This window comes from Gallinula chloropus (genome assembly GCF_964237585.1).
Source record: "Gallinula chloropus genome assembly, chromosome: 8".
NCBI classification, from domain to species: domain Eukaryota; kingdom Metazoa; phylum Chordata; class Aves; order Gruiformes; family Rallidae; genus Gallinula; species Gallinula chloropus.
The window spans coordinates 6,528,604-6,552,369 of record NC_140093.1 but is presented as its reverse complement, the minus strand read 5'-3'; the positions used below and the strand labels follow the sequence as shown (position 1 = coordinate 6,552,369).

The following is a 23,766-nucleotide window of genomic DNA, read 5'->3' as shown; positions in this document are numbered from 1 at the left end:
GGGGGGAAACCCCCCCACACACACACCCTCTTCTCTCTCCTTCCTCTCCCCCTCCTCCGTCTCCGGCTCTTCCCCGCCCGCGACCGTCGGTGGGGACGGGAGGGCACAGCTCTGCGCCACCCGTCCTGCCCCGGCCCCAGCCCGGCAGGAGCCTGCAACAAGCGGCGGGCAGCGGGCGGAGCCGCCGGGCCCAGCCCGGCCCAGCCCGCCCCCGCCCGCTGGGATGGGGCGTCCGGCCCCGGGGCCGCCCGGTCGGGTCTGGGAGCAGGTGGAGATGAGAAGACCCCCCCCCACCTCCCGCGGTGGGGCCGGGCCGGACAAGGCCAGAGGGTCCCGCCGCGGGGAGGAAGGGTTTGGGACACACACACACACGGCTCAGCTCCCTGCCCCCGAGCTGAAGCGGCTTCCAGCGGGGTGCCAGCCTCGGGAGTCCCCCCTCCGAGTCCCCGTCCCCCCCGCAGCCCTTAGCCCGGGGGTGGCCCGGCCTCTTGCTCTGAATCACTTTGGGGGGCTCCTTCAGAAGAGGTTAAAAATAAAGTAAAACACACCAGTGCATCAGGAACCCCCCTGTTACGGGCGCTTTTTTGGAACCTGGAAATCCACCCCAGCCCCAGTCTGACTCTGTGCAGGGCCATCGTGTGACAGGCTTCAGGACATGGCTCCGGCATCCCAGGAGTGAGTTCTGCACGTTCTCAGCCCAGCAGCAGGGGGATGGTCTGCTGAAGGATGTCCTTAAGCAATCAGGGGTCAGCATCGTGCCCCGCAGAGGGTGGGATGCTGCAGGCTCCATAAGGTTTTTTTCTCTCTCTCTTCTTGAGAGCACAAGCCCACGTCTTGACCCAAGCACATCCAGGCCAGGACCAAAGACAGTGCAGAAGTAATCCAGGCTGGCAGGAGGGGACAGGCATCCCTGGAGCCCAACATGTGCTCTGGTCATCCTTTCCTGGGGTGAGGAGAGGGGTGAAGGTGGGTACTCAAATGCCCCAGCTTTTAAGCTGTGTGGCGGGACAATTCAAAGGGACAGTCCCCTTCTGCCACGCTCCATCCCGCTGCCACCCTGCCCCTGTCATGCGGAGGTGCCGGACGGAGCGGGAATAGCAGCGACGGGTGCGGATTGCAAAAATAGATGTGGTTGGACTGCGATGATGCAAAGGGAGAAGAATCCTTTCTCCTCCGATTTCGTCGTCTTCCCTTTCAGCGCAGCTCCCGCCGGGCTGCCCGTCAGCAGTGGGGCTGGGGGCTCTTCCACCCCCGGCACCTTTTTCGGGGGCTTTTAGGCTGAAATAGGTTGATGCTGGCCTTTTAAAAAATAAATATGGCTCAGGTCATGAATTCAGCCTCAGGGATGACCTACCAGCAGAAGCAGAGCTGCCATTTCGTCCTGTGAGGTCATGGCCACTGGGAAGCAGCAGGAGAAACCCAAGGTCTCCAGAATAATTAGTGCCCCCAGGCTGTGCTACTCTGCTTGCAGGAGCTGGATGGAATGTAGAAGTTTTGTAGGAGCTCATCCCTCTTGCCCACGATTCCTGGCTTTGCAGAAGGAACTCAACGACCTTCTTGAGATGTTTCCTCAAACCTGTGGAGCTGGTATCCCCTTTAGCACAGTTTTGGCAGACCAGTCTCAGTCTGGATGAGGTCGTTAGGAGAAAGGCGTGCTTTGGGGGAGAGGATTTAAGAGCACTGATAGAAAATAGCTGGCGAGGCAACGACCACACAGGGAAAGTTCAGAACAGATAGTCCCAAGTCCCCTCTTCCAAGGGCAGCCCCGCAGGTGGGACAAGCAGCAGGACTGCTGCGAGAGATGTTGACGTGGAGCGAGTCCAGGAGACTGATAAAAAGAGCAGGGAAACAGGAGAATGAGGGAAGGTTGAAGGAGAGTTTGTTTAGTCTGGAAGAGGAGAAGATAAGGGGCTTTGAGTGTGAAGGACAGCTTTGGGAAGGCGGGAGAGATTACGGGGGAAGGGAGGGGGGAAAAGCATGTTTGGTGGGTCAGGCTGGGGAACGTGAGGAGCTGGGATTGTTCCTTGGCTGGGAGGAGGAAGGACAAACCTCCAGGACCACCACATCCACCCCAGGGCTGGCCTGAGCAGTTCCCAAGGCCCCTCCAGGCTCAGACTAACTGTGAGTTAAGCCAAGCCTTGTGTAAGCCAAGCTGAGATCAACCAGTTTTCACCACCCTTCTGATGCTTTCGGGAGGGGTTGGGGGGGGGGTTTGGCTGGGCCGCCCATGGTGGGACCTCACCTTGGATCCCGCAGCAGAAACCTCCATGTCTGCCAGCAGACAGGAAGGTCCCAGCCCTGCAGCAGGGCTGCACCTGGGGGTGGGCACCCCAGGAAGCAGGGTGGGTTGCTGGACTCCATCTCAGGATCTTTCCTAACCTCAAGTCCATGAACGGGCTACAAAGCAGGAGGACAACTGGCTGGACTGGCTGCTCACTGTGCTCCCCCGGAGCTGCCTTAATCCCAAGGAAAAAGCCATGCTTCCCGGCTTGGGAGGAACCTGCCTGGTCTCTCCAACCTCCACCTTTTGCCCCAAATACTTACAATTTTGTTTTCTCATGCAGGAAGTATCTGGGCAGAGCTGGAGCCCCAGCTCGGTTTCGGTAGGCAAGGTGGGACAGAGCTCCAGCTGCCAACGGGACGCTGTGGGAAGGGCAGTACCCAAAATACCAGAAGAAAAAGCCAAAAATAAACACTCTCTCTGATAAATTATCTGAAAATCACCTTTTTGCTTTGCAAGAAGAATGATGTTTCCTGTCTGGCCAAGTCATGGAGGTGACACCACGTGCTGTGAGGGAGCGGTGGCTGGCAGAGCGGCTCCCGCCTGCCCTCTGTCACTGCATGCCGGGGACAAGGCACTGCGAGCCTGGAGTCAGCCCAAAATTTCACGGTGGTGACTCCTCTTGGGGTTTTCAGAAACCTCCTCGTGAGAAAATGACTCTCCCAAGCTGTTAACAGCAGAAGGATGGAAACCCGAGGGCAGCGAGGTGCCCACAGCTCCGCGTCCTGCACTGCACGGGACCCAGCTGCTCCTGAGCTCACGTGTGTTTGCCAGGGGTGTTTTAATAGTGCCTTCTCTGAACACCCCAAAACACGTGCCCATGCTTGCCCACTCTCTCCAGTTCTGCCCATCTACAAGGGACAGGGGAGATGCTGTGGGGTTGCACAGGGCCCGGAGCCTCTCACACCAGGAGAGAAGGCGAATGGATCCAGTGGAAGCTGCCCCGGCACGCAGTGCACACACACACGGCCCTGTTTCCTTTCCCCCTCACACACTTTTAATGGTGTTTTGGTTTGTTATGCACCACTCGTGCCAGGAAAGCGGGTCAGGAAGGGGCACGGCCTTTCCCATCCTCATCAGCAGATGTTGCTTCCCTACCACCGGTGGGATTCCTGCCCAAGCCTGGGACATGCTTTTTCCTCACCCCCCACCCCACCCCGCAACGAATTCCCACTGGCAGAGCATCGGGACACCCAGCCGTGATTCAGAGGCGGTTTAGAGGCACATCACATACCACACCAACCCGTCACTCCTGCCCAACACGGCAACATTACACACGCCAGGGAGCATCCAGACAGGGGCTCTCTCTGCCTGGCCCCAGCAGCAGTTGGCAGGAGCAGGAAACACCCAGACAAAAGGCTCTTCCTGAAGCTAGTGCTTCACCCAAAGCCCTGGGAGCAGCTTTAGAAACGGGTGTTGAGGATGCACCTCTGCACACTGCCTCCTAACACAACAAGGCTTTCACTTTGCTCTCACCCAGCCTGGGAACTGAGGATTCCCCAGCAATCCCAGGTAACACCATGCGGGGAAGGAGCCAGAGGGATGCTCCTCTGGCAGCCAAGATGAACTCAGCTGCCTAGAACAGCACGAGGAGCTGTGAAATTCTCATTTCACCAAGACATCAACCCCCCCAGGACACATGTTCCCAACCTGCCAACCCCACCAAGTGGGTGGCAAGAAGCCCAAGACCACGACTAAGAAAAAAGTGCCATGAGAAGGACAATGACATTCCCTGCTCCACTAAGGGCAGTGGCAGCACTGCAACGTGTGATGTGTCAACCAAGCACCTACCTGCTGCTAGATAGAAACAAGCCCTGCTGAAATCCTGCTGGCCAGTCTCACAGCAGCTAGATTCCTTAAAAACCATCCAGGTTTCTGCAAGAGAATCCCCAAGGTGCCTGGCATCCTCCACTCTTAGGGACTGCAGCAAGGTGGGCTTATCCATCCGTCGCCTCCTGCGCTTACACGTGGTCTGCCAAAGGGCTGCTGGTAAGGAAAAGGGGAAAGCTTTCTGCTCCCCCCAGCCACAGGGGACATAGCATTTGCAGCCACAAATGAGTATATCCGTATGTCTATGCAGAACTTTCTCTGTAAACCAAAGAGGAAAGCTTGACACATATCCAGCCTAAGGGTAAAAATTAATCATCAGAAGGTAGATGTGAGCGCGCAGAGGGTCTGGGCAGGGTGGCAGATACCCTATGCAGGGTTTGCCCAAGAACTCTTAAGCCAAAATGGGCAAGGAACATGCTTCAGCAGCACTGCACAGCCAGGCAGCAGGCACAATGGAGCTGAGAGCACACGAGGGCTCGCCCAGGGAGCACCGCTGCTCTGTTTGGGGGACAGGACTGTTGCAGCAGTGCCCTTGGAATGAAAGTTTGGGGGCAGAAGAAGCTTCACCACCAACCTGCGAGGGCCTCAGGGGACCTCTGCGCAAACCCACAGCAGCATTCTCAGCCCTCACCTACAATAAGGAATAGAAGTTTACAAGGACAATCATCAAGAGGAGAAACAAGGAACCCCAAGGCTGTCTCACTTATTTTATCACCTTCTCCAAGCATGTGGTTCCACCACAGTCCCCCCTGTGTTGGGGCAGTACCCCAAAGCTCAGCAGCAGTACCAGGGGTTTCAATGAGCCTTGCTCCACACCGAGCTGCTGCCCTACGATCTGCACGGTGTTTACACACCCAAAGGCATCACACACCTAGAGAACAACACCCCCCAACAACACAGAATCGGGGTGAACTTCACCTCTGGGCTTTAAACACTGCTCCAGAACTGTGGTGTCTTTCTTACCCAGAACTCACACATGGCAAAAGGAAGTAGGAAAAGAAAAAAACCAAAACTTATGTTTTATTTTTCACTTTTGGAAAGCATTTTACACAGGTTTTGATCTTCAGGATACCTTGGAATCAGTAGAAAAAACTAACTGAACAGTTTGTCTTTACAATAGAAACCTTTCAGGAGTCAAAATTGAGACTAAAAAAATACATGCAAAACATACTCCTTTCAAAACACAACTGGGAACAAAGCACCAAACTACACAAATACGCAGAATGAAACAGCATTGAACGTCACGGAAGTAGTCGTCATAAAAGGTGTAAAAGTCACCTATTCACTAGGCACTGTTCACTTGTTTCAACAGAAGAGACAATAAAAATATTGTCCACCAACTCGCAATTTCAACTCAAAGGCTGCAGCTAGAAACTCCTCTACGTGTCATGCTTTAGTAGCGACCTGGGAGGGAAAAAAAAACAAGCACAGGATTAGACTTCCAAGGATTGAGAGGGTTCTTTAAAGCTTTCTAAACCCACTGCCACCCCTTGAATGTGTACCCCATCTGAAAGGCACAGGTGGGTCTCTGAATGAGGCCAGCAGTCGGTTCATCTGTGCAGAGCCTCCAAATAGTGTCACATGCCCAGCACACGAGGAGTTTCCCTATGTACCCCACGGGTGGAAGCAGTTCACCCCTCTCTTAATGGTGTCAGAGGGAGAAGCGGTACCTGGGGCCTTCACAAGTGGCACGTACCACCTGGTTTATTGCTTCAGGAGTACCTGCTGCAGCCCCAGGGTTGCCAGTCGACTATCTGATCCCTGGTTCCCTCAATGAGCCGTTACAGGGAACCAGGGATCAGATAGTCAAATAGCCTGAGGTTTCGTGGCCAGGAGGAGCTGAGGCAAAGGGGGAATCCGGTTTCGGCACGCGAGCTGTCCGACTACTTACGAGGCGAATAGGATCGAGATCTGGATCGAGACCTGTAGCCCCCTCGGCTGTAATAGGGGGATGGCGACCTCCTCCTGCGAGAGAGGGAAACACAAACAACCCCTTCGTTAAGGCCTGCAGCAGATGAGCAGCAGCAGCTTTACGTGCAAGCCCCTCAGCCTGGTATCAGGAGCTAACAAACACCCAAACAGCCCGTCTCAAAGCAAAGATGTCAGTTCTCTCAATGCTCTTTTTACTGTGCCAGAGCAGTATCACTTCAGACTAATTCACTATCTGACAGCAGAGCCAAACTATGCCTTCCCTAGTGTCGATCTCGGCAGCGGTCGCTGCTATACCCCAACACCTCCAGCCAGGCAGCACTCCCAAATTCATTGCTTCCTTCCCTAGTTCCACTCATCTAACTAAGACCACCCTCCCCAAACATTCAGGACCTTCACTTCTCGGCATAAATGATGGGATTTCCCTCTGCCAAGCTGCATCAACCAGTCCCTATATACTAACCTCAGCTCTTCACGCAGCAAAAGGGAAGCCTGGCAATGAGTTGTGCTGCTCACCTGGCACCCACCCAGTTCCTGGTTCAAGTGCTTGAACCATACTCAAAAGCTACCATGTAGGAGAGCGTTTCTCCCTCCAGCAGGCACTGACAGCTTTCCCATCATACCTGTAGAACTGATCCCTGTCCTGAACAGCTCTCCATCCTCCTCCGCCACCGCCGCCTCCTCCTCTGTGAATATAAAAGCAGAACAATGGTTGAAAATCTCAAGCTTGGAGTTTTAACTCACTGTGCAAGCAAAAAGCACCAGCAAGCCTAAGGAAACGATGTGAAGACAAGGACACGTTGGTTCCTACACTGGGTAATGCCACATTGCTTCATTCCATTCATTTTTATTTATTCCTGGAATGAGCTGCCTGTACTCAGTGTCGAGGAGCAGCTCAGAACTCAGTTCTGACCAGTGTTGTGTTTTGCGATGTCACAGCTCTCTGAGGAGCAGCACTTTAAGAACAGAACATACCCTGCCCTCCTACCACCACTTCTGCTCTCAGGTGCTTGACGACTCAGAGCAGCATCTTTTTAAAATTTATTTTTAAAGTAGCAAGATGAATGCTGTGTCCTGAAGAAAAACTTAGCCTCCTTTTTTTCCAAGGCAGAGAATGGAAATCACCCCCGCTGGGATGGTCAACATTCCAATTACTCGGTTCCCCAACACGTGCTACTTCAGTTCATTTACGCAGCTGATTTCAGCTAATTACTTTTAGCACACACAGATGAGGTTATGGCAATTATCCAAGCAAGTTTTTCATAGAATCACAGAATTATAGGGGTTGGAAGGGTCCTCCAGAGCTCACTGAGCCGAACTCCTGCCGCAGCAGGACCCCTAGGACAGGTCGCACAGGTCTGTGTCCAGACAAGTCCAGAATATATTTCCAGAGAAGGAGACTCCACACACCCCTGGGCAGCCTGTGAACCTTTTGCTCTGCATCAAACTGGACATTTGGTCAAAGTCTCACCTACCACACAGGAAAGCCTACACACGAGTGATGGCAAAGAGAAACCCAACCCATCTCAGGTCTCCTGTGCCCCCAAAAATGCAAAGACAAACTCGCTCTATGACCCAAACCAGTAATTACGTACCAGCCACATTTTCAACAGAATTACTAGCAACTTTACTAGCCCTCTGACAATGTGTATCGCCACCTGAACTAACTACTCTGCTGCTGAACAGTTCAGAGTGAAGATGGAAACGGGTTGTGAGCGTAACACACAGATCCACCCGTACAGCGTTGTTTCACTGCAAGTCTCCAACCCAAAACAGTTAGCAGTCTGATCCCCGAGTCCGTATTTTTGGTAACCTTCACTTCACGGTGCCAGAACTGTTACTGGGGGGATACTGAGGGCCACTGAAATTTCTTTTTGTCTACCACACAACGGTCAAAACCTCAACTGGCCCTGTAAAACCAACCCAAGGATTAGATCTGTCCTGTATTCCCACCATTTCAATGCTAACACATGAACCAACAACAGATCCTTTTAAAACAAGACCACCACAGGGAACAGATTTAGTTTCTCAAAACTTAACACTGATTAAAAGCCACCAAACCACACAACTAACTCACACCACAGGTTAAACATCACAAAACATTTCTCAATCCGACCCGAGTCACCGTTTCGGTGCAGATTTCACAGGAAGACTCCAGGAGGAGCACAGAAGTGTTCTGACATTGCATAGGATGAGCCCACGTAGCACTTGCATAGGCAGGAAGGGAGTTGAGTTTAAAAAGCAGCTGCACACTGGAGTGTTGCCTCACCTGTATGACCTGCTGTAGTAGTCACGGTCATCATAGCCCCTGTCATAGCCTCTGTCGTAGTAATCTCGTCGTCGTGAGCTGCCACTACGAGTAACGAAGGAGAATTAGCTTTAACAGAGCATAAAGCATTCATACTGTTTGCAGTGCTGCTCAGCAGGCACACGTGTGGTTAAGTTACACACAGTTTTAACTGGGCTTTACTATCGCCTTGCGTCCTCACAGATGAGGTCACTGTGAGCACTCCTTTCCCATCAGCGCAGTTGGGAACACAGCTACTTAACTAACTGCTTGTTAGAATGCTTCAACTTCCAGACAGCTGCTCTCCTCCTCAGCCTGAAACCTCTTAACCTTCTGATATCACAGCATGTGAGGAATTTCATCCTGTGACACAACTCCACTCACTTTCTACTCTCAGAAAGTTCCTTTTCAAAGAGCTTTCCCATTTAAAGAATAACTTGCAGTCTCAACACAGCATCAACTGCATAAACACCAGTACCATAAGCTGAAAGTTTTGGGAAAACAACTGGAAATGACTTGGGAAAACAGTTTATATTCTTGGCAACTTTAAGTCAAGGTGTACTCTGTGGATAGGGCAAGCTGCTTAATTAGTACCTGTTAATTTGCTCTTGAAAGCATGAACTTGAAAGCATATTTGCAGGCATGCAGGACAGCTTAAAATAATTCAGAAATTGAAATAATTAGAAATAACTAAAAACCTTACTGCAAGTGTGTTTAAATGTACAGACAGCTCACACCTGGGCTGTGTAACTAAAGGACCTCCACCAGTGAGTTTTTGCTCACTGGAATCGCTGACAAGTGCTACGTAAATTAACCCCTCCCATCTAAAGAGTGGGGAGAGACACATCACTGTGGATGGCCATCCAGCCTTCCCCTGCCCTCTCAAAAACTCTGCTGAGGCTTCTTTTAGTTGTGCCCAATAACCACAGCAGCATTAGCACAGTACTTGGGTCTTTTTTTAGAAAAAAAAAAAAAATTAGGCCTCATCAGTGATTTTTGTTTCTAAAACTGACACACCCACAGAAGTTACAGGCTTGAGCCTGATAAACAAGGGAAATCATGCAGTATCAGGTCTCTCTGTGGGGACACGAAACAGTTTTTAACAAAACACAAGACAATCCTACCCCACAGTGGCTTGGAGAAAAAAAAAAAAACAAACCAACCCCAACCCTTAGAGGCAACTTACTAAGTTGGTCTTCCCATGTAGATTCCAGGGGTAGGTGTGTGAGGTCTTTTTGTTATGGAGAAGTCTACCCGGATCCTTCTGCCATCCAGCTCCATTCCATTGGCACGTTCCTTTGCCTGAAGAGAATGGTAAAATGCCATCAGCCTTAGCTGGGAACTCCACTGCAGACTCAAGTTTCTAGTCGCTGCTTCAAGTATGAAGAGGTGCTAAAAGGGCCCAGTTTGGACACACATCTATGTCTCACTCTTTATATGTAACACCACGCACTAACTGTAAGACATTCTTGCCCAGCTGGATACAAGCTTCAGGAACAGCTTAAAATGTGACTTAAGAGTGCATAAAAAGCCCAAACAACCTAATTTAAGAATTGTTCCAGTCCCTCTGTTCCCAACATGATTAAGAGGAACCTTTGAGCGTGCTTACACAGGCAGACGTAGCTACACCAACAGACAATGTGAAGCAAAGCATTGAGGAGTTAACAAAAGGGCACTGTTGCTTAGAATTAAGTTGCTGTGGTGGCTTTTCTCTCTCCAATGCATCCTCAAAACCTACCACAACCTGGAATGTAGCAGTATCTGAGTCTGAAGTGCATCTGAAGTAAAAAAAATCAAACCCAAATCACTAGAGGTTTTTCTGCCAGGTAGTGGGACCTACATCCAAAACTCCAACCTAACAGAGGCCCTTGTGCCAAATTTGAGAAAGACAACACCAAAGAAGTAGCAGAACCTATGCAGAACGTAGTCCCTGTTCCAGCTCACAGCACAACCGCTCTCCAAGGGCTGGCCTGAGCACAGTGAGTGTAGAACTTCCCCTTTCATTCTGCAAGCACAAATCCCATCATTTGTTATAGGGTATCGACACTGCTTCAATGTGCTGAAACCCTGAAGGTTTCCTCTGGACACGTGCAGGCACCAGTACAGCCTGGCCTTTGGTTTTCAGAAGATTTCCCCTGCCCCTCTCTGCCTGAAGCCCTCAAGTCAGCAGAATGCCTGTCAGTGCTCCTAGGGAGAGCTCTGAAATGGCTGCCCTGAGCACGCCTGTTATTAAATATAAGATCACATGCAGAGTTAGGAAGGAATTCTCATAATTAAAACAGAGAGAAAACAGAGAGCCTGTGTTTCTATTTTATTTTCCTTGTTGGCATAGCTCGCACTCTGGCTAGCCTCAAGTTTGCTGTTGTGAATTACACAACAGCTCTGCCTGCACAGGGACCAGTACTTGTCCCCCTCCGCTCTCTCCTCTCACACACACACACGAGTTATCTTTTGAACCAAGACTCTGACATTCACTATGAGACACCAAGTATCGTTTAGGCCCCAGGTTTACAGAACACACATCCCATTGACCACCAAGCCAGGAAACACAGCCTATGTTCTGTACCCCAACGTACTTCCTTAGCATCCTCAACGTTTTCGAAGTAGACAAACGCAAACCCTCTCGAACGCCGAGACTGCTGATCATACACGATGGAAACGTCAGCAATTGGACCATACTTGGAGAAAACTTCTCTCAGATCTCTTTCTGTGGTGTACAGACTCAGTCCAAACACGCCCAGACAACAGTTTGGGTCAGGATTCGCCTGAAGGAGGGGACAGAATGGTATTAGAATAAAACAGCTTGCATTTGCAGTGCGAGTGTTTCACAAGTTGTGGCTGTCAGAGCTTCAGGATGAGCAGCAACAACAAGAAGACGACAACACCCAAGACACACCCCCCAACCCTAAGCAAACTTAGGAGATCCATGGCATATCAAAAGCCAAATGTAACCATGAACCTCAACAACAACTCTTTGACAGCCCTGAGCGGGAAGCAGAAGGTTTCTCTGGAAATCCCCGATTAACTGAGTGATTTCAGGATTAGGCAGGAGTTTATCTACTTCTGGAACTGACATACCCTGTTTCCAATGTGACGTCTGCGAGTAGACATGGGTGAATGGCTGTGACTGTGTCGTCGCCGATAATCCCGACTGTAAGACCTACTTCTGGATCTCCTGTGAGAGCGGGAACGGGAGCGTGACCTTGTGTAGTGTCTACGGGAACTCCTCCTTGATCTAGATCTGGGGAGAAAGAAAGAAAACAAAGAAAGAAAAAGGTTCAAAAGGTTCAGCGTTGGGTTTGGGGTTTTTAACCCTTCAAAAATACATCACAAGTCCAAGTAACCCCTTTTCTAAGGGCCTGCAGTACCACATGACTCAGCTATAATTAATCTAGTCGCTACTCTCAAAGGGCCGTGTGCTAAATCTTTACAATTAGATTACTGTAAATCCTCTCAGAGCATTTCTACTGCAGAATGGGAACCTCCACTTCCATTCTAGTTAGCCTGTAATTCCCTGATACCTTTTAGCTTTCTCTAACAAGGCCATCTTTGGTTTGACACAGAACATGCTTTGAATATTCACAGCGTTGTTTAAGTAATTGTGTGGCTGTCTTTTAAAGACTTACTAAGAAAAGGGAACAGGAGTAAGTAAGGCTTAACATCAAGCTTGTCTGAGTGCAGAGGTGCACGCTTCTGCTCGGTCTAGCACTCAGAATAGCACGGCTTCCAGTGCCACTGAAAAGCAAGTTCTACTTACAGGCACAGAAGTCTGGCAAATGCCCCTGAAACAGAGCTTGATGCAGCGGGAGAAATTAAGCTGTAGTGGGCTTATTTACCCTCTGGTATTTCAACAGTTAGTTAACACTAGCTGGTCATGAATGTTTCTGCGTTCGGACTTTAAGTGTGTTCAGACAAAGGTGCAGCTGCTCACTAATTCCAGCCCGGGCCTCCTCAGAACAGTTCCAGAAACTTTCTGACAGAGGAGATGAGGTTCTGAAATGCTTCAACTCCTTCTACTAAACCCTCGTCCCTCCCAGTACTGTCAGTCTTGGTTGGAAAGCTGGGCAGGCACTGGAGATGGAGCATTACACCTGAGCTGAGCCTGCTGATGGCAGTCACCGAGGAACGTGCATTTCACACAGCTACAAGGAAAAGTCACTGTGAGGCTGAGAAGTGCCATAAACAGTTTCATATTCAAAGGCTCTTAGTTGTAAATTGTTAATCTGCAGACTCTTGCATCTGAAATGTCCTTCCTCTAGTCTGTGGAAGCCAAGGGAGTCAAGTACTGGCTGAGACCATGAGCTCCCATCCTTGCACAGCCATGCTTCGCAGTACCACCACCACCACGCTGGCACGAATTGAGCTCGTAACCTGAACCGGTTTTCACTCCTGAGCATTTAACAGCTTCTTCCACTGTTCAGATCTCTCACTAGTAAGGATCACCAGACAGCCAAACTGCACAATATACACCGTACACATTATAAGCCTCCTTAAACAATGCCTTTGACCTCATCAGGAGTGAGCCAGCTGAGTCCTGTCTTCCTCAACTTGAAACACAGACACGTGTCCAGGACAAACTACTTCAGCATGTCCCACTACAACACTTTTAACTACGTAGTTAGAAAGAATAAATTATTTTTGGCAACAGTAAGTAAGAAGAAGAAAAAAAAAAACAAAACAAAGGATAACTTCCCTGAGGCAGGAGAGCATAAAGAGAGACGTAATACTGCTAAAAAAAAGTTCAACACATGCATACAGCCACGTTTCAACCACTGACATGGGGGGGGAAACCCCAAAACAACAAGGCAGCCAACAGAGAACAGGTAATAGAATGTACCCGTTACACTGAATGGGAGCTGGACACATCCAAACCAGGTAATCCCTTCTGCAAGCAAACAAGGCTTATTTTGAATAGGCACTGCTTAAATGCAAAGCCCCTGCTCCTTTCATAAGAGCTGTTCCGACTTCAGAGTCAGGCAGAGATAACAAGCATTCTATCCTGCTGATGAAAACTTCAATAAAAGCAGGTTTTTAAATCAAGCATAGCCACACCTCAACCCATAAATACACCAGGACACAGATTTGTTCCCAAATCAAAGTTTAATTTATATTAAAAAATACATTTGCCACAGAAGCTACCAAGAAATATCAACGTCCTCACAAGGTTATTTCTCTGCCGAGAGCCACAGGGAGATGACCTGCTCCTGATCACATCCAAGCGTGTGGCAGCACTGAGAACAGAGGTGGGGATGGTGGTTCTTAAAGATGTGCCTTGACACAGCTCTGCCCACATCTGCCAGTGAACACACTCTTAACTCTGCAATACACTTCCTGTCTTTCCAGCCAAAGGCATTTTCAAGACAGCTGTTAAATGCTCAGGAAGCCGTGGCAGTCATAAGCCTCTACTTTCATTCATCAAAAATTACCCAGTCAGTTGCCAGGTGACTATTTAAAGGGTGATTTCTTGCAAAATTAAGTTATTTTCCAGATCTCTTATAAATTCCAGATCTTATATTTGGCTTCTTCCAGCTTTTTAAGTTTTATGATTGCCTTCTTACATGGGACTATGGTTGTTCTGCAAGTGAGAAACACAGTGAGGATAGAATCCCTAGGGCTTATGGGCTGAGGTGCAGAAGGGTCCTGACCTGCTCCTTGTTTTAAAAGGGAAGGCTCCCCAAAGGTTTTTTGCAGTCTGCATCCTCTGAGGTTTTCAAAACCCAACCGGATAAAGCTCTGAACGTGGTCTGAGCCCAGAGCTGGCTGCCTCAAAAGCAGGGTTTTGGACTGGACCCTTCCTGAGCTGCCTGTGGATCTCTCACTGCTAGCAATTCCAGAGGTCACTCCCATTTCATACTCTACCATGTTATTTCATCTGACATACTGGTTCTTGCCCTATGGGGATTGCTGAGGGCCTGATTTGATGCTTGTGAATGTGCCTGAAGGACACCAAAACCCAACCCCGTCCTCCACTGTTCAAATTTCCCAAGTACTTCCCTTCTCATAAAGCCCTCAAACTGATCACTCTGATCTTGCAGGGAGACCTAAACACCATCATGGGTGACTGCTAATAGCAAAACATCTTCCAGTGCTGTCATCATTCCTCCAGACTGACTCTCAGGCTTTGACAAGCCCAGTTCACTGCTTATGCACATAAAAATTATACTCTGAACCGCTCAACTGGAAACCCTGCTGCTGGAACCCACAGCTTTATAACCTGAATGTTTCCCCAAGAGTAAAGACACTATCACCATGTTCACTGCCACAGTCTGCCTTTAATTACCTCAACTCTTTAGAAAATAACCTCATTTACTCAATTAGGGGTTTTGTTGCCTCTCTCTTCACTCTTTATTAACACCTCTTACATGACACCTGGCAAAGCCAACACACAGCAGCTAGCAGCGACTTTTACAGCCTGATTTCTAGGCTACCAGCGTACTTTGTGTCTCAGTTACAGCTGTTGGCAGTTTTGGAGAGGAATTCTGCCACTGTGTGCAGCTTCCTTGGCAGGTGCACATAAGGATAGGTGGCACAGTGTAGGTATGTCTGCATTGCCACCTAACAAATACTGTAACCAAGCCACTTTCTCTACAGCTTTTTCCTTTTTTACAGAGCCTGGAAAGCTGTCTAATCTTTAAAGCTTTCCAGCCTGTTAATTTCCAAGTTAAACTAACAAGTATTTGCTGAATCTCATGTTTAGCTCTGCTGCAGCTTTTTCATGAAGTACACCCTTAACTTCTCCAGAAACATCCCTGCTTCCAGTGAGAAAACGTTATACATTAAGGTGACCTCAACCAGGAAGTCTGCTCATGCACCTCTACCCTTTAATGCACGAGAGCTCCTAATCTACTGATGCACCTCTCATTTTTTAGCTTTAGAGTTCCTAAAGGTTCATCGTCAGAGACCAGTGATTACTCCAAGCCTTAAAAGGTGGGCCACCTCCAAATTGCATCAGCAGACATGTAGCTGACTACCTCTTAGGAAAAGCTGCAGAAGATATCTAACTGGATAGTTTAGCTCTTGAAATCCTGAAGCCAGACATGCCCCTTTCTTTGCACAGGTCCCCAATTACCTCTGGCAACAGATCTGAGCTAAACTGTGACTTCAGTTCACCTCTGACACAACCATCTGACTTGCGAAGATGAGGAAGAGGTAAAAGAAGTAAACTCACCTGGATTCAGACCTGGATCTAGATTTTGACCTGGAACGCCTGGAATCCTCCTTAGATCGAGATCTTGCAGGGGTGTGCCTCCCCGACTTGCCAGACCCATGAGCACTTCCGCTTCTGGAAGCAGAACGGGATTCCTGCACGCAGATATCGAAAGCCTAATTTGTACACAAGTTCTCGTTTACCTACGGTCTGTAAACAAGCTCCAGTGAAATAAATGGTAAAAATTCATATCTATGTGTCCGGGCAGTTGGCATTAGAACTGCCTAGATTTTTACATTGGGTTTTGATTTTTTTTTTATTATTTATTTATTCTTTTTTTTTTTTTCCCTGGTAGACACTTCTTTACCCTGCATATACTTTTGCTATTAAACAGATAATGCATGCATGTTTAGCAAAATATACAGGGACACATAAACAGACTAGTAATTACTTAGCGTAGTGCTTTCAGATTCCAGATTACTTCTTATCTTAACTTCATTTTTATTCCTTTTCTTCATTCTTCCGTTTCAAATTCTGACTTCTTTCATCTTCCCCACTTCACACAAATTGCTCAATATTCTACAAGTGGGACTTCTGGTCTGATAATTAGCATGCATTCACTTTCTTTTTTTTCAAATTTCAGCTTCACTTATTCCTGAGCTTCAAATAATTCTCATTTATAAAACTTGTCAAATGGCGACTTCCGCATTTTCCTTCTTCACCATTAACCTTAATAGAAAAAGAACAGGATGAAGAATATTTAAAAACTCCAGGATAAAATCTAGTGCCAAAACTGAAACTAGAAAAAAAATAATTGTTTGGTGGACTTTTACTATATATATGCAGTTCAAGAATTGAATCTACCAAATGCCCTGCTATTTTATAAACAGATTCAGTCAATTCAGTTTAACTTAGCACTTAGCAACTGAATTCGCTATTTATGCCTGTATTTAATAGCAAATGCACAGCGGATCAACTGCTTATCTACTGGTGAATTCTAGCGTCAGGAAACTCAAACCACCTCGCACTGTAAGCCACACATGTAGACAAAAAGATCAACCAGAAGTGACTTAAGTGATGTCAGCCAGAGACAACTAACTGACATGCTTTTTGGATGCAGAAAGCACGGTGTGGCTTGGTCCCTCAGCAACTTAGGGTGATGTTATCTGGGGGCCGTTCCTGCTGTTTAGGAGGCCTGGGCTGTAGTAGGTTTAGGAGCACACCTACTCTGCCTGCACAAGCGGGATTAGTCTGCAGGCATCGCGCTGCCAAGGAAACCATCAGCTCCCACCGACCCAAAGCAGCTCCACACACCGCACTCAGACACTGCTCCGGGATGATAATGCCCCCTCTGCTCCTAAGCCTCTTTGGCAATGACATAACCTAATTAGCATTCCCAACTTTTTAATGTGGATCTTCTTTTAATCAGCGTAATGCTTAACTTCGGTCACGTGGCTTAGGCACTTGGCTGCAGCGCCACTAGAAGGTATTCTTTATTTCAAGGTGTTAGAGGAAATTTAAAAAACACCCCCCTCCCCCAAAAACCACCCTATTCTGCATCAATTCTGACCACGAACGCTCACCACCACCACCCGAGTACCAGATTTTTCTCAAAACCCACCTGGTTTACCTCTGTAATAGCTCTTAAACCCGAACACTCGACTGGACATTCCATTCTAAGCAATCCCAAATTCATTTGCCAACCCAAAATTTAATTGCATTTAAACCACTTCCACACAACTTAAACCAAAGTTCAGCTATTTACAACTGCCTCCTAACCCTAATTACAATGTGTAAGCACCCAGACACTAATGGGCATGAGCGCGTGTGCAACATGATTTGCAGGATAAATCAGATTTTCTATTAATAACAAAGGCAACAGAAATAAGACAAAGTTGGCCAAGGCCACATTCTTCTCCATCAAAATGTTTCACGAGGTGTTCTGAACTACAGCCGCCCTGTAAAGTGCAGGGTAAATGCTGAGAACTCATTTAAGGCACAAAGAACAAACGTCACCCAAACCCACTCCCAGCTTCAGAAGAAAACACTCCACGGAGAAGGGTTCTGTGTTAACACATTCATTCAGCCACAAGAAAGCTTCAACTTTTTTTTTTTTTTTAAAAAAAAGGGTTAGACAAAGCAAGAGTGAAGGAAGGGATGGAAACCACAACTAAGGCTTTTCTTCATTTGAGGAAAAACACTTGTGATCACAAAACTCAACACTCTTGGTTCAGGCCATGTCCAAATACAGGTGGTCTGATACCACAAAGGACACATGAAAGGCACAGTGGGAGGATCCTGCCCATAAACATACCCCATACCCACTGCTCAGTTTTTAGAAGTCAGTATTGACTTTGAAGAAGTTAGTGGAGAAATGGTATTAGCATAAGCAAGGACTGAAGTCTTCATTTGATACTTTTTTTTTTTTTAAAGAATGATCATTGTTTAAGATGGATGGTGAAACTGGACACCCAGGATCTGAAAGGAAATGTAGGAAGAAGAGACCAGCCACGTGTAGATCTAAATCAGAAAGTTAAACAGCTAATTTTCATTTGGCTCCTTTGGATTTCACAGCATCAGCCAGTTTTTCAAACCCTTCTGTTTGTTTCCAGGTCATCCTTCTTCAAAACCTGTATCTTCAACCTGCCACATCTTACAGCACTATGCCACTTCTTTACTTCCAGCCTTGAAGGAATTCATCATACCCCACCCCCAGACACTCCTTAGACTGGACATAACCCCTAAAATGTCAAAGCTCTTCACAGGACTGCCCCAGCCTCAGGAAATCCTCCCTGCCCAAACTGCAAGCCGTGGCCGGGATCCCACAGCCTGGGGGCTCACACAAGCCACTCCACAGCTCACTGCTGCTTGGGTTGATCTTAAGGCTTTTTCTTTGTGAAGTTTTTTTTTAAAAAACAACCCCTAAAGTAGGCTCCTGTCACAACATATGGAAGAAAACAACAATTTCCTTCATCACACCTACACTACAACAGCTGGTAAGCAGGTCAGGACCGGTGTTTTCTATTAAACAATAATGGGTTTGGTTTTCCCAACCCTGAATTTGTCAACCACAGGCCTTAAGCACCACCGATCCCGTGATCTTTACCAACAGCCCTTCCCCTTCACCAGGCATTAAGGGAATTCAGGTGGAAGCCCTCAAGTCCAGGCTTGTGGTTTCCAAATTGTCCTCTCCATTCCTGAACCATATTACCAACAATCTGCAGTGCTCATGGGATATTGTTTACACCTCGTGAAGCTGCGTTAGTCGCCCTCTCTGTAAGCAGAGTCACAGCAGCAGGATTATTCAGGGGCAGCAGACAGAAAAGGTTTCCATGGGCAGAAGCAGCAATATGGTATGTAGAGGGCCATGTGTTCTTCACACTTCCAGATCTGGTTCTTCCTCATGGGAGTAAGATTTATACACTTCAGCTGCTTAATGTAAGATACAGGCAAAATTCTTTAAAATCCAAAGTCCCTATGAATCCATGTATTTCCCTTTGTTTCCCTAAAGGAAGGCTCAGCCTCACCTTCTGCACTATCAGACCTGTGGTAAGCTTTACTCCAGGTGTAACTGTGCCCCCTACACACTCCTTCCACCTCTCTACTGAGTTTAGCAGCTGATCTGACAGAGAAGTAACAGCTTTTGCCTCTCTCCCACCTCCTGAAGCACACCATCACCAGAACAGATCACTGCTGGGGCAGGACAACTGGGAAGCCACTGGATGGAAAGCAGAACATCCCTGACTACAATATTAAATGCTTTCTCATCAGAGATTGTGCCAACTGATCACTGTCAGTCTAAACTAGTTCACAAGCTGAGACTTACTATCATTTTTAGCTGGCTGTCTGTCCATCCCTTCCTTGCCTGAATCACAGGCCCTTCAGCAAGCACAACTTCAATAAATGAAAACAAAAGAAAAAGGACTTGGGGAAGCCCAGCAGTTGTTCCAGCACACTGACAGCGTTTCAAGTATATTCCAGTATGTGAAGTATCAGCAGCATTTCATTTATAGTCTCTTCAGTTAAAAAACAGTTTCCAGCATTTAATCCCACTATGGAGTATAAGATGTAAAAGAGAATTTGACTGGGGATTCAACCCCCTCTTTCTTTGCAAGCTCTGACATAAATCAGTCTACATTTGCTTTGCTGATAGAAGCAGCAAGCCCCACTACTTCCAAAGCACCCAGGATGTCTTCTTCACTCCCAATGCTGACATCAGGTCCCGTGGCTACAGAATCAAGTCCCATCTGCAAGCCAATGCAGCTGGGAGCAGAAGGGGCAGGAAGATAATACATCAATTAATTTCATTCCCAGATGTGGCTACACAAGCACTAGCACAAGCAGAAAGCAGGAACATATTTTCAAGAACACAATTTCTGTTGGCAGCACGGACTTGGAACAGCTTAACAGACAGTTGTAAAGCCATATCCCAGATCATTCCTCCAAGCACTGTTCCTACTCTGCTGAGACTTTCAGAGCTTCCAACTTGAAGAAGTGGAAAGCCACTGGCTCAGTAAAATACAAGCTTTAAGTAAGCAAAAAAATATAATGAATAACACTGGCAGCAAGCATCAGAAATGCCATTCCCTGATCTAGCCTGAAGCAGCAGACTAGAGCTCTGGTTTTCCCTCAGGTTCACAGACATGTTCATCGCCTACAACTTACCTATTTACAGCTCACAAAAGCTCAGACATAACTCAGCTTATTCAGCCTTGGTGAAGGCTGCCCACACATTTTTTTTTTAATATTTCTTTTTAAATAATATGACAGAAAATATAAAAGGAAGCAGGACAGCAGGTGCTGCCCTCTCACTCCCTGCACAATCCTGTCTCAAACAGACTTTGCCATAAAGGTTTTTAACCCTGTCACTCATTCTGGCTGCAAACAGTACGTGGGTTACCCTGACAAGCTTCAGTAGAATTAGGCTACCCTCTTAAACTGGTTTGCCATCTGACCTGCAGGATAGCAATTAAATCAACATTAAAATAACAACCAACCTAACGCAGAAATCCACCTTGAGGGAGGCAGTAGTAGTACTCCCTTCACTAAAAATACACTGGTTGTAAGAGTGACACAGAGACATCAATGAAAAGAAAGCACTGGGGGTGGCACAGGTCTGTTCTGTAATCCCTGTCTTTCAGCCTTCATCTCCATCTAGCAGCTTTTTTAGCTTCCCAGAGGCCAATTTTTCTTACTCTCATCTACCTTGAAGTAGTAACGCTCACGCTAGCACAGCTTATTCTAGCAAATATGAGTAAAAATACATCACATTCAAAGAAAGATGCTGCAGTTTTGTGCTCAGAATTAGGATTTTCTTTTTTTTTGGCCACCTCTAGTGAAGGTTTAAAGTTTAAACTATGTATCACCTCCACGACTCCCTCTGATGCTGCAAATTAAGAAGTTAAGACTGATGCTGAGGAAAAAACAACCTCAAAAATCCCAGAACCAAACCACAGGATTAACCATTACTCTACTGCAGTAAAAAATAGCAAGCCACGAAGGAAAACAAGGCCGATTCACCAAAAAAAAAACCCACCCCAAGACCAGCTAGAGGTAACCCGTATAGCGGGTGCAGGTCACAGACGTGGGGCTCGCTGTGTCATTTAACTGCGGTACCGGCACAAGGCCGCCCGGACCGGTGGGTCTCGCAGCGGCCAAATCAAACACCCACTGCGGGTCTCACCGCGCAGGTAGCGGGCCTGGCCCCGAGCGCATCCAGGCTGAGGTTTAACCCTTCGGCTACCGCGTTGCGGTGAAGCCAGAGCCGAGGCAGCCGGACGCCGGGCTGCGGGCACACCGCCGCGCAGGCAGGGGGGAGGGAGCGGCAGAGCGGAGCTCCGCTCGCGAATGGGTTCGCCAGAAGCCGTCTGGAGAGCGTCTAACAAAGGCTCCGGCTCCTCCCGGCTCGGGAGTTGCCGTCCCTACCCAGACGTTACCCCAGAGGACTGGGGGGGGGAGGGAGGAGGAGGCACCGCGGCCCTAACCGAGGCGGCCACAGACGGGTTGCGAGCTCGGCGGTGCCCTCAAGGCCGCGCACCTCCGCGAAGGCGGGAGCTGGCAGCGGTCCCGCCGCCGGCCGTACCCCGCAACCTCTCGGGCGGCCCCCAGCCCGCAGCGGGAGGCGGGGGCGCGGCGGCAGGGCCCGGGACACGCAGCCCCGCCGCCCTCGGCCATTTTGTCCCTCTCCGGCGCGCCCGGTCACCAGCCCAAGATGGCGCCGGGCAGACTCACCAGGGAGCGCGCCGGCGGGCTGGCAGCTGCAGCCTCCCCGCCGCGCCCCGACCGCCTTCCCGGCCGGGCCGGCCGCCATCTTCCCCCGCGAAGCCCCGACGCCGCCGGGCTTCCCGCGCGTCCGCCGTGAACTCTCTGCCCGCCGCGGCACGGCGGTTCCGCCACCCGCTCCGCCCAGGCCGCGGGACTCGGGGGGGGGAGGGGGGAGGGGGCCGCACCCCTCGGAGAGGGGATGGAGGGGAGCGGAGAAAGGGGGGGGGGAAGGGGGAAGGGGAAGAGCCCGTCCGGGCAGCGCAATCAGGCTCCGCGTATTACCCGCTCGCCGTAGTTCTGCTCCCCGCTGTCGCTCATCGTCCCGCCGCGCCGCTCACCGCCGCGCCGACCCGACCGTCCCCGGCGCCAGCCCTCTCCGCAGAGGAAGTGACGCGGCAGGGAGCGCGCGCGCGCGCCCCAGGCCCCGCCCCCCCAACGCCGCGCCGCGCCGCGCCAGGCCCCGTCTCCCTCCCTCCGTCCCCCCGCCGCCGCCATGAGGCGGAGGCCGAGGCTCGGCGCGGCAGCCGCGGCCCCTCCGCCAGGCTCCGTCGCTGCCCAGTACCGGGCAGTACGGCCCGATCTGCGGCCCCGCCATCCCGCCCTAGAAGCGGGTGGAGGCGGCCCTGCCCGCGCCGGCGGGGGCAGGCTGCGGGGCCGAGGCCTGGCTCCTCTCCCTGCCTTCCCCTCCCCGGCTTCGCCTTGGGCCGCGGGGGCGGCAGCGGTAGCGCCGCGGGTCGCACGGGGGGTCCCTTCCCCGGAGGAGGAGCCCCCCGCGTTAGGTCGGGGCGGGCTGGAGCCGAAACCGGAGGCGCTTCCGAAACCGGCCGCGCGAGGGCGCCCCCGCACCGCCCGGCAGCCGCTGCGGCTCGGCCCGGGGCCGCCCCCGCCGCTTCCCACCCCCTCCCCACCGGCGCGGCGGGCGGAGTGCCGCCGCTCTCGACGCGGCTCCGCCCGGGCGGGTGTTAGACGCGGGCACACAAGCCAAACGGGCCGCCGGCAGCTTCGAAGCGCGGCCCTTGGGTTCAGGCTGCGTAAGGGTGCCCGCGCTCCGTGCTCTGGAAACCGCGGGGCTTGAAGCCTGGAGATGGAAGGAGTTGTTACACCTGGCCGGGGCATCCCAGGGCCAGCACATCCCAGGGCCCGTACATCCCAGGGCCCGTACATCCCAGGGCCCGCACATCCCAGGGACGGCACATCCCAGGGACGGCACATCCCAGGATTCACACATCCCAGGGCCAGCACATCCCAGGGTCAGCACATCCCAGGGCCCGCACATCCCAGGGCGCATCCCAGGGCTGGCACATCGCAGGATTCACACATCCCAGGGCTCGTACATCCCAGGGACGGCACATCCCAGGATTCACATATCCCAGGGCCAGCACATCCCAGGGTCAGCACATCCCAGGGCCAACACATCCCAGGGCCCATACATCCCAGGGCCAGCACATCCCAGGGTTCACACATCCCAGGGCCAACGCATCCCAGGGTCAGCACATCCCAGGGCCTGTGCATCCCAGGCCACCCGCTGCCCCACTGCTGGGTGTGACCCCACTCCACGACCGCTCCCCTACCCCATCCAATGTTTAAGCAGCAATTATTTTTCCTCACTTCGATGTATTTTCTGTGTAGGGAGGGTTGGGATAATGCTCTGCACTCCCTCCCCCCCCCCCGCCCCCAACTCTTAGACCAGCGGTGAGGCAGAGAGCTGAGCAGCCTGGTAGCTCTTTTAGCTGGGGATGTTTTGCTGCCGAGGTTATTCCCAGCACCATTTGCCACGTGGATTTAAGAGGTGGCAGCAACGGGCCAAGCAGTAAAACTGCCAACGCCAGGCAGCAGGCTGGCCACGAGCTGCAAAGCAAAGGCAAGCAAAGACTGGCAGCTTGAAACATCAGTGAGCTCTGCTGTGTGGAGAGCAGCTCCCACGCTGCGGATTTCCAGGTGATGACTCTTGAAATGCCCAGGGGAATCTCCAGCCCTGTTTCTATTAGCTTTGACACTCATGAGAAGAGACAAGCTGGAGGCTGCTTG

General features: G+C 50.2%; 1 protein-coding gene across 1 annotated transcript; it reads right to left on the bottom strand.

Annotated features, from left to right (window-relative positions):
- Positions 1 to 5,107: 5,107 nt before the first annotated feature.
- Positions 5,108 to 22,074, bottom strand: TRA2B (transformer 2 beta homolog). Its single transcript, XM_084267104.1, has 9 exons — positions 22,021 to 22,074; positions 15,496 to 15,629; positions 11,406 to 11,568; positions 10,904 to 11,092; positions 9,514 to 9,629; positions 8,310 to 8,393; positions 6,664 to 6,726; positions 6,003 to 6,076; positions 5,108 to 5,515 (listed from the first exon to the last, which is right to left on the bottom strand). Exons 1-9 carry the CDS (start codon positions 22,054 to 22,056, stop codon positions 5,505 to 5,507), a joined length of 870 nt encoding a protein of 289 aa, XP_084123230.1. The 5' UTR covers positions 22,057 to 22,074; the 3' UTR covers positions 5,108 to 5,504.
- Between the last annotated feature and the right edge of the window lie 1,692 nt (positions 22,075 to 23,766).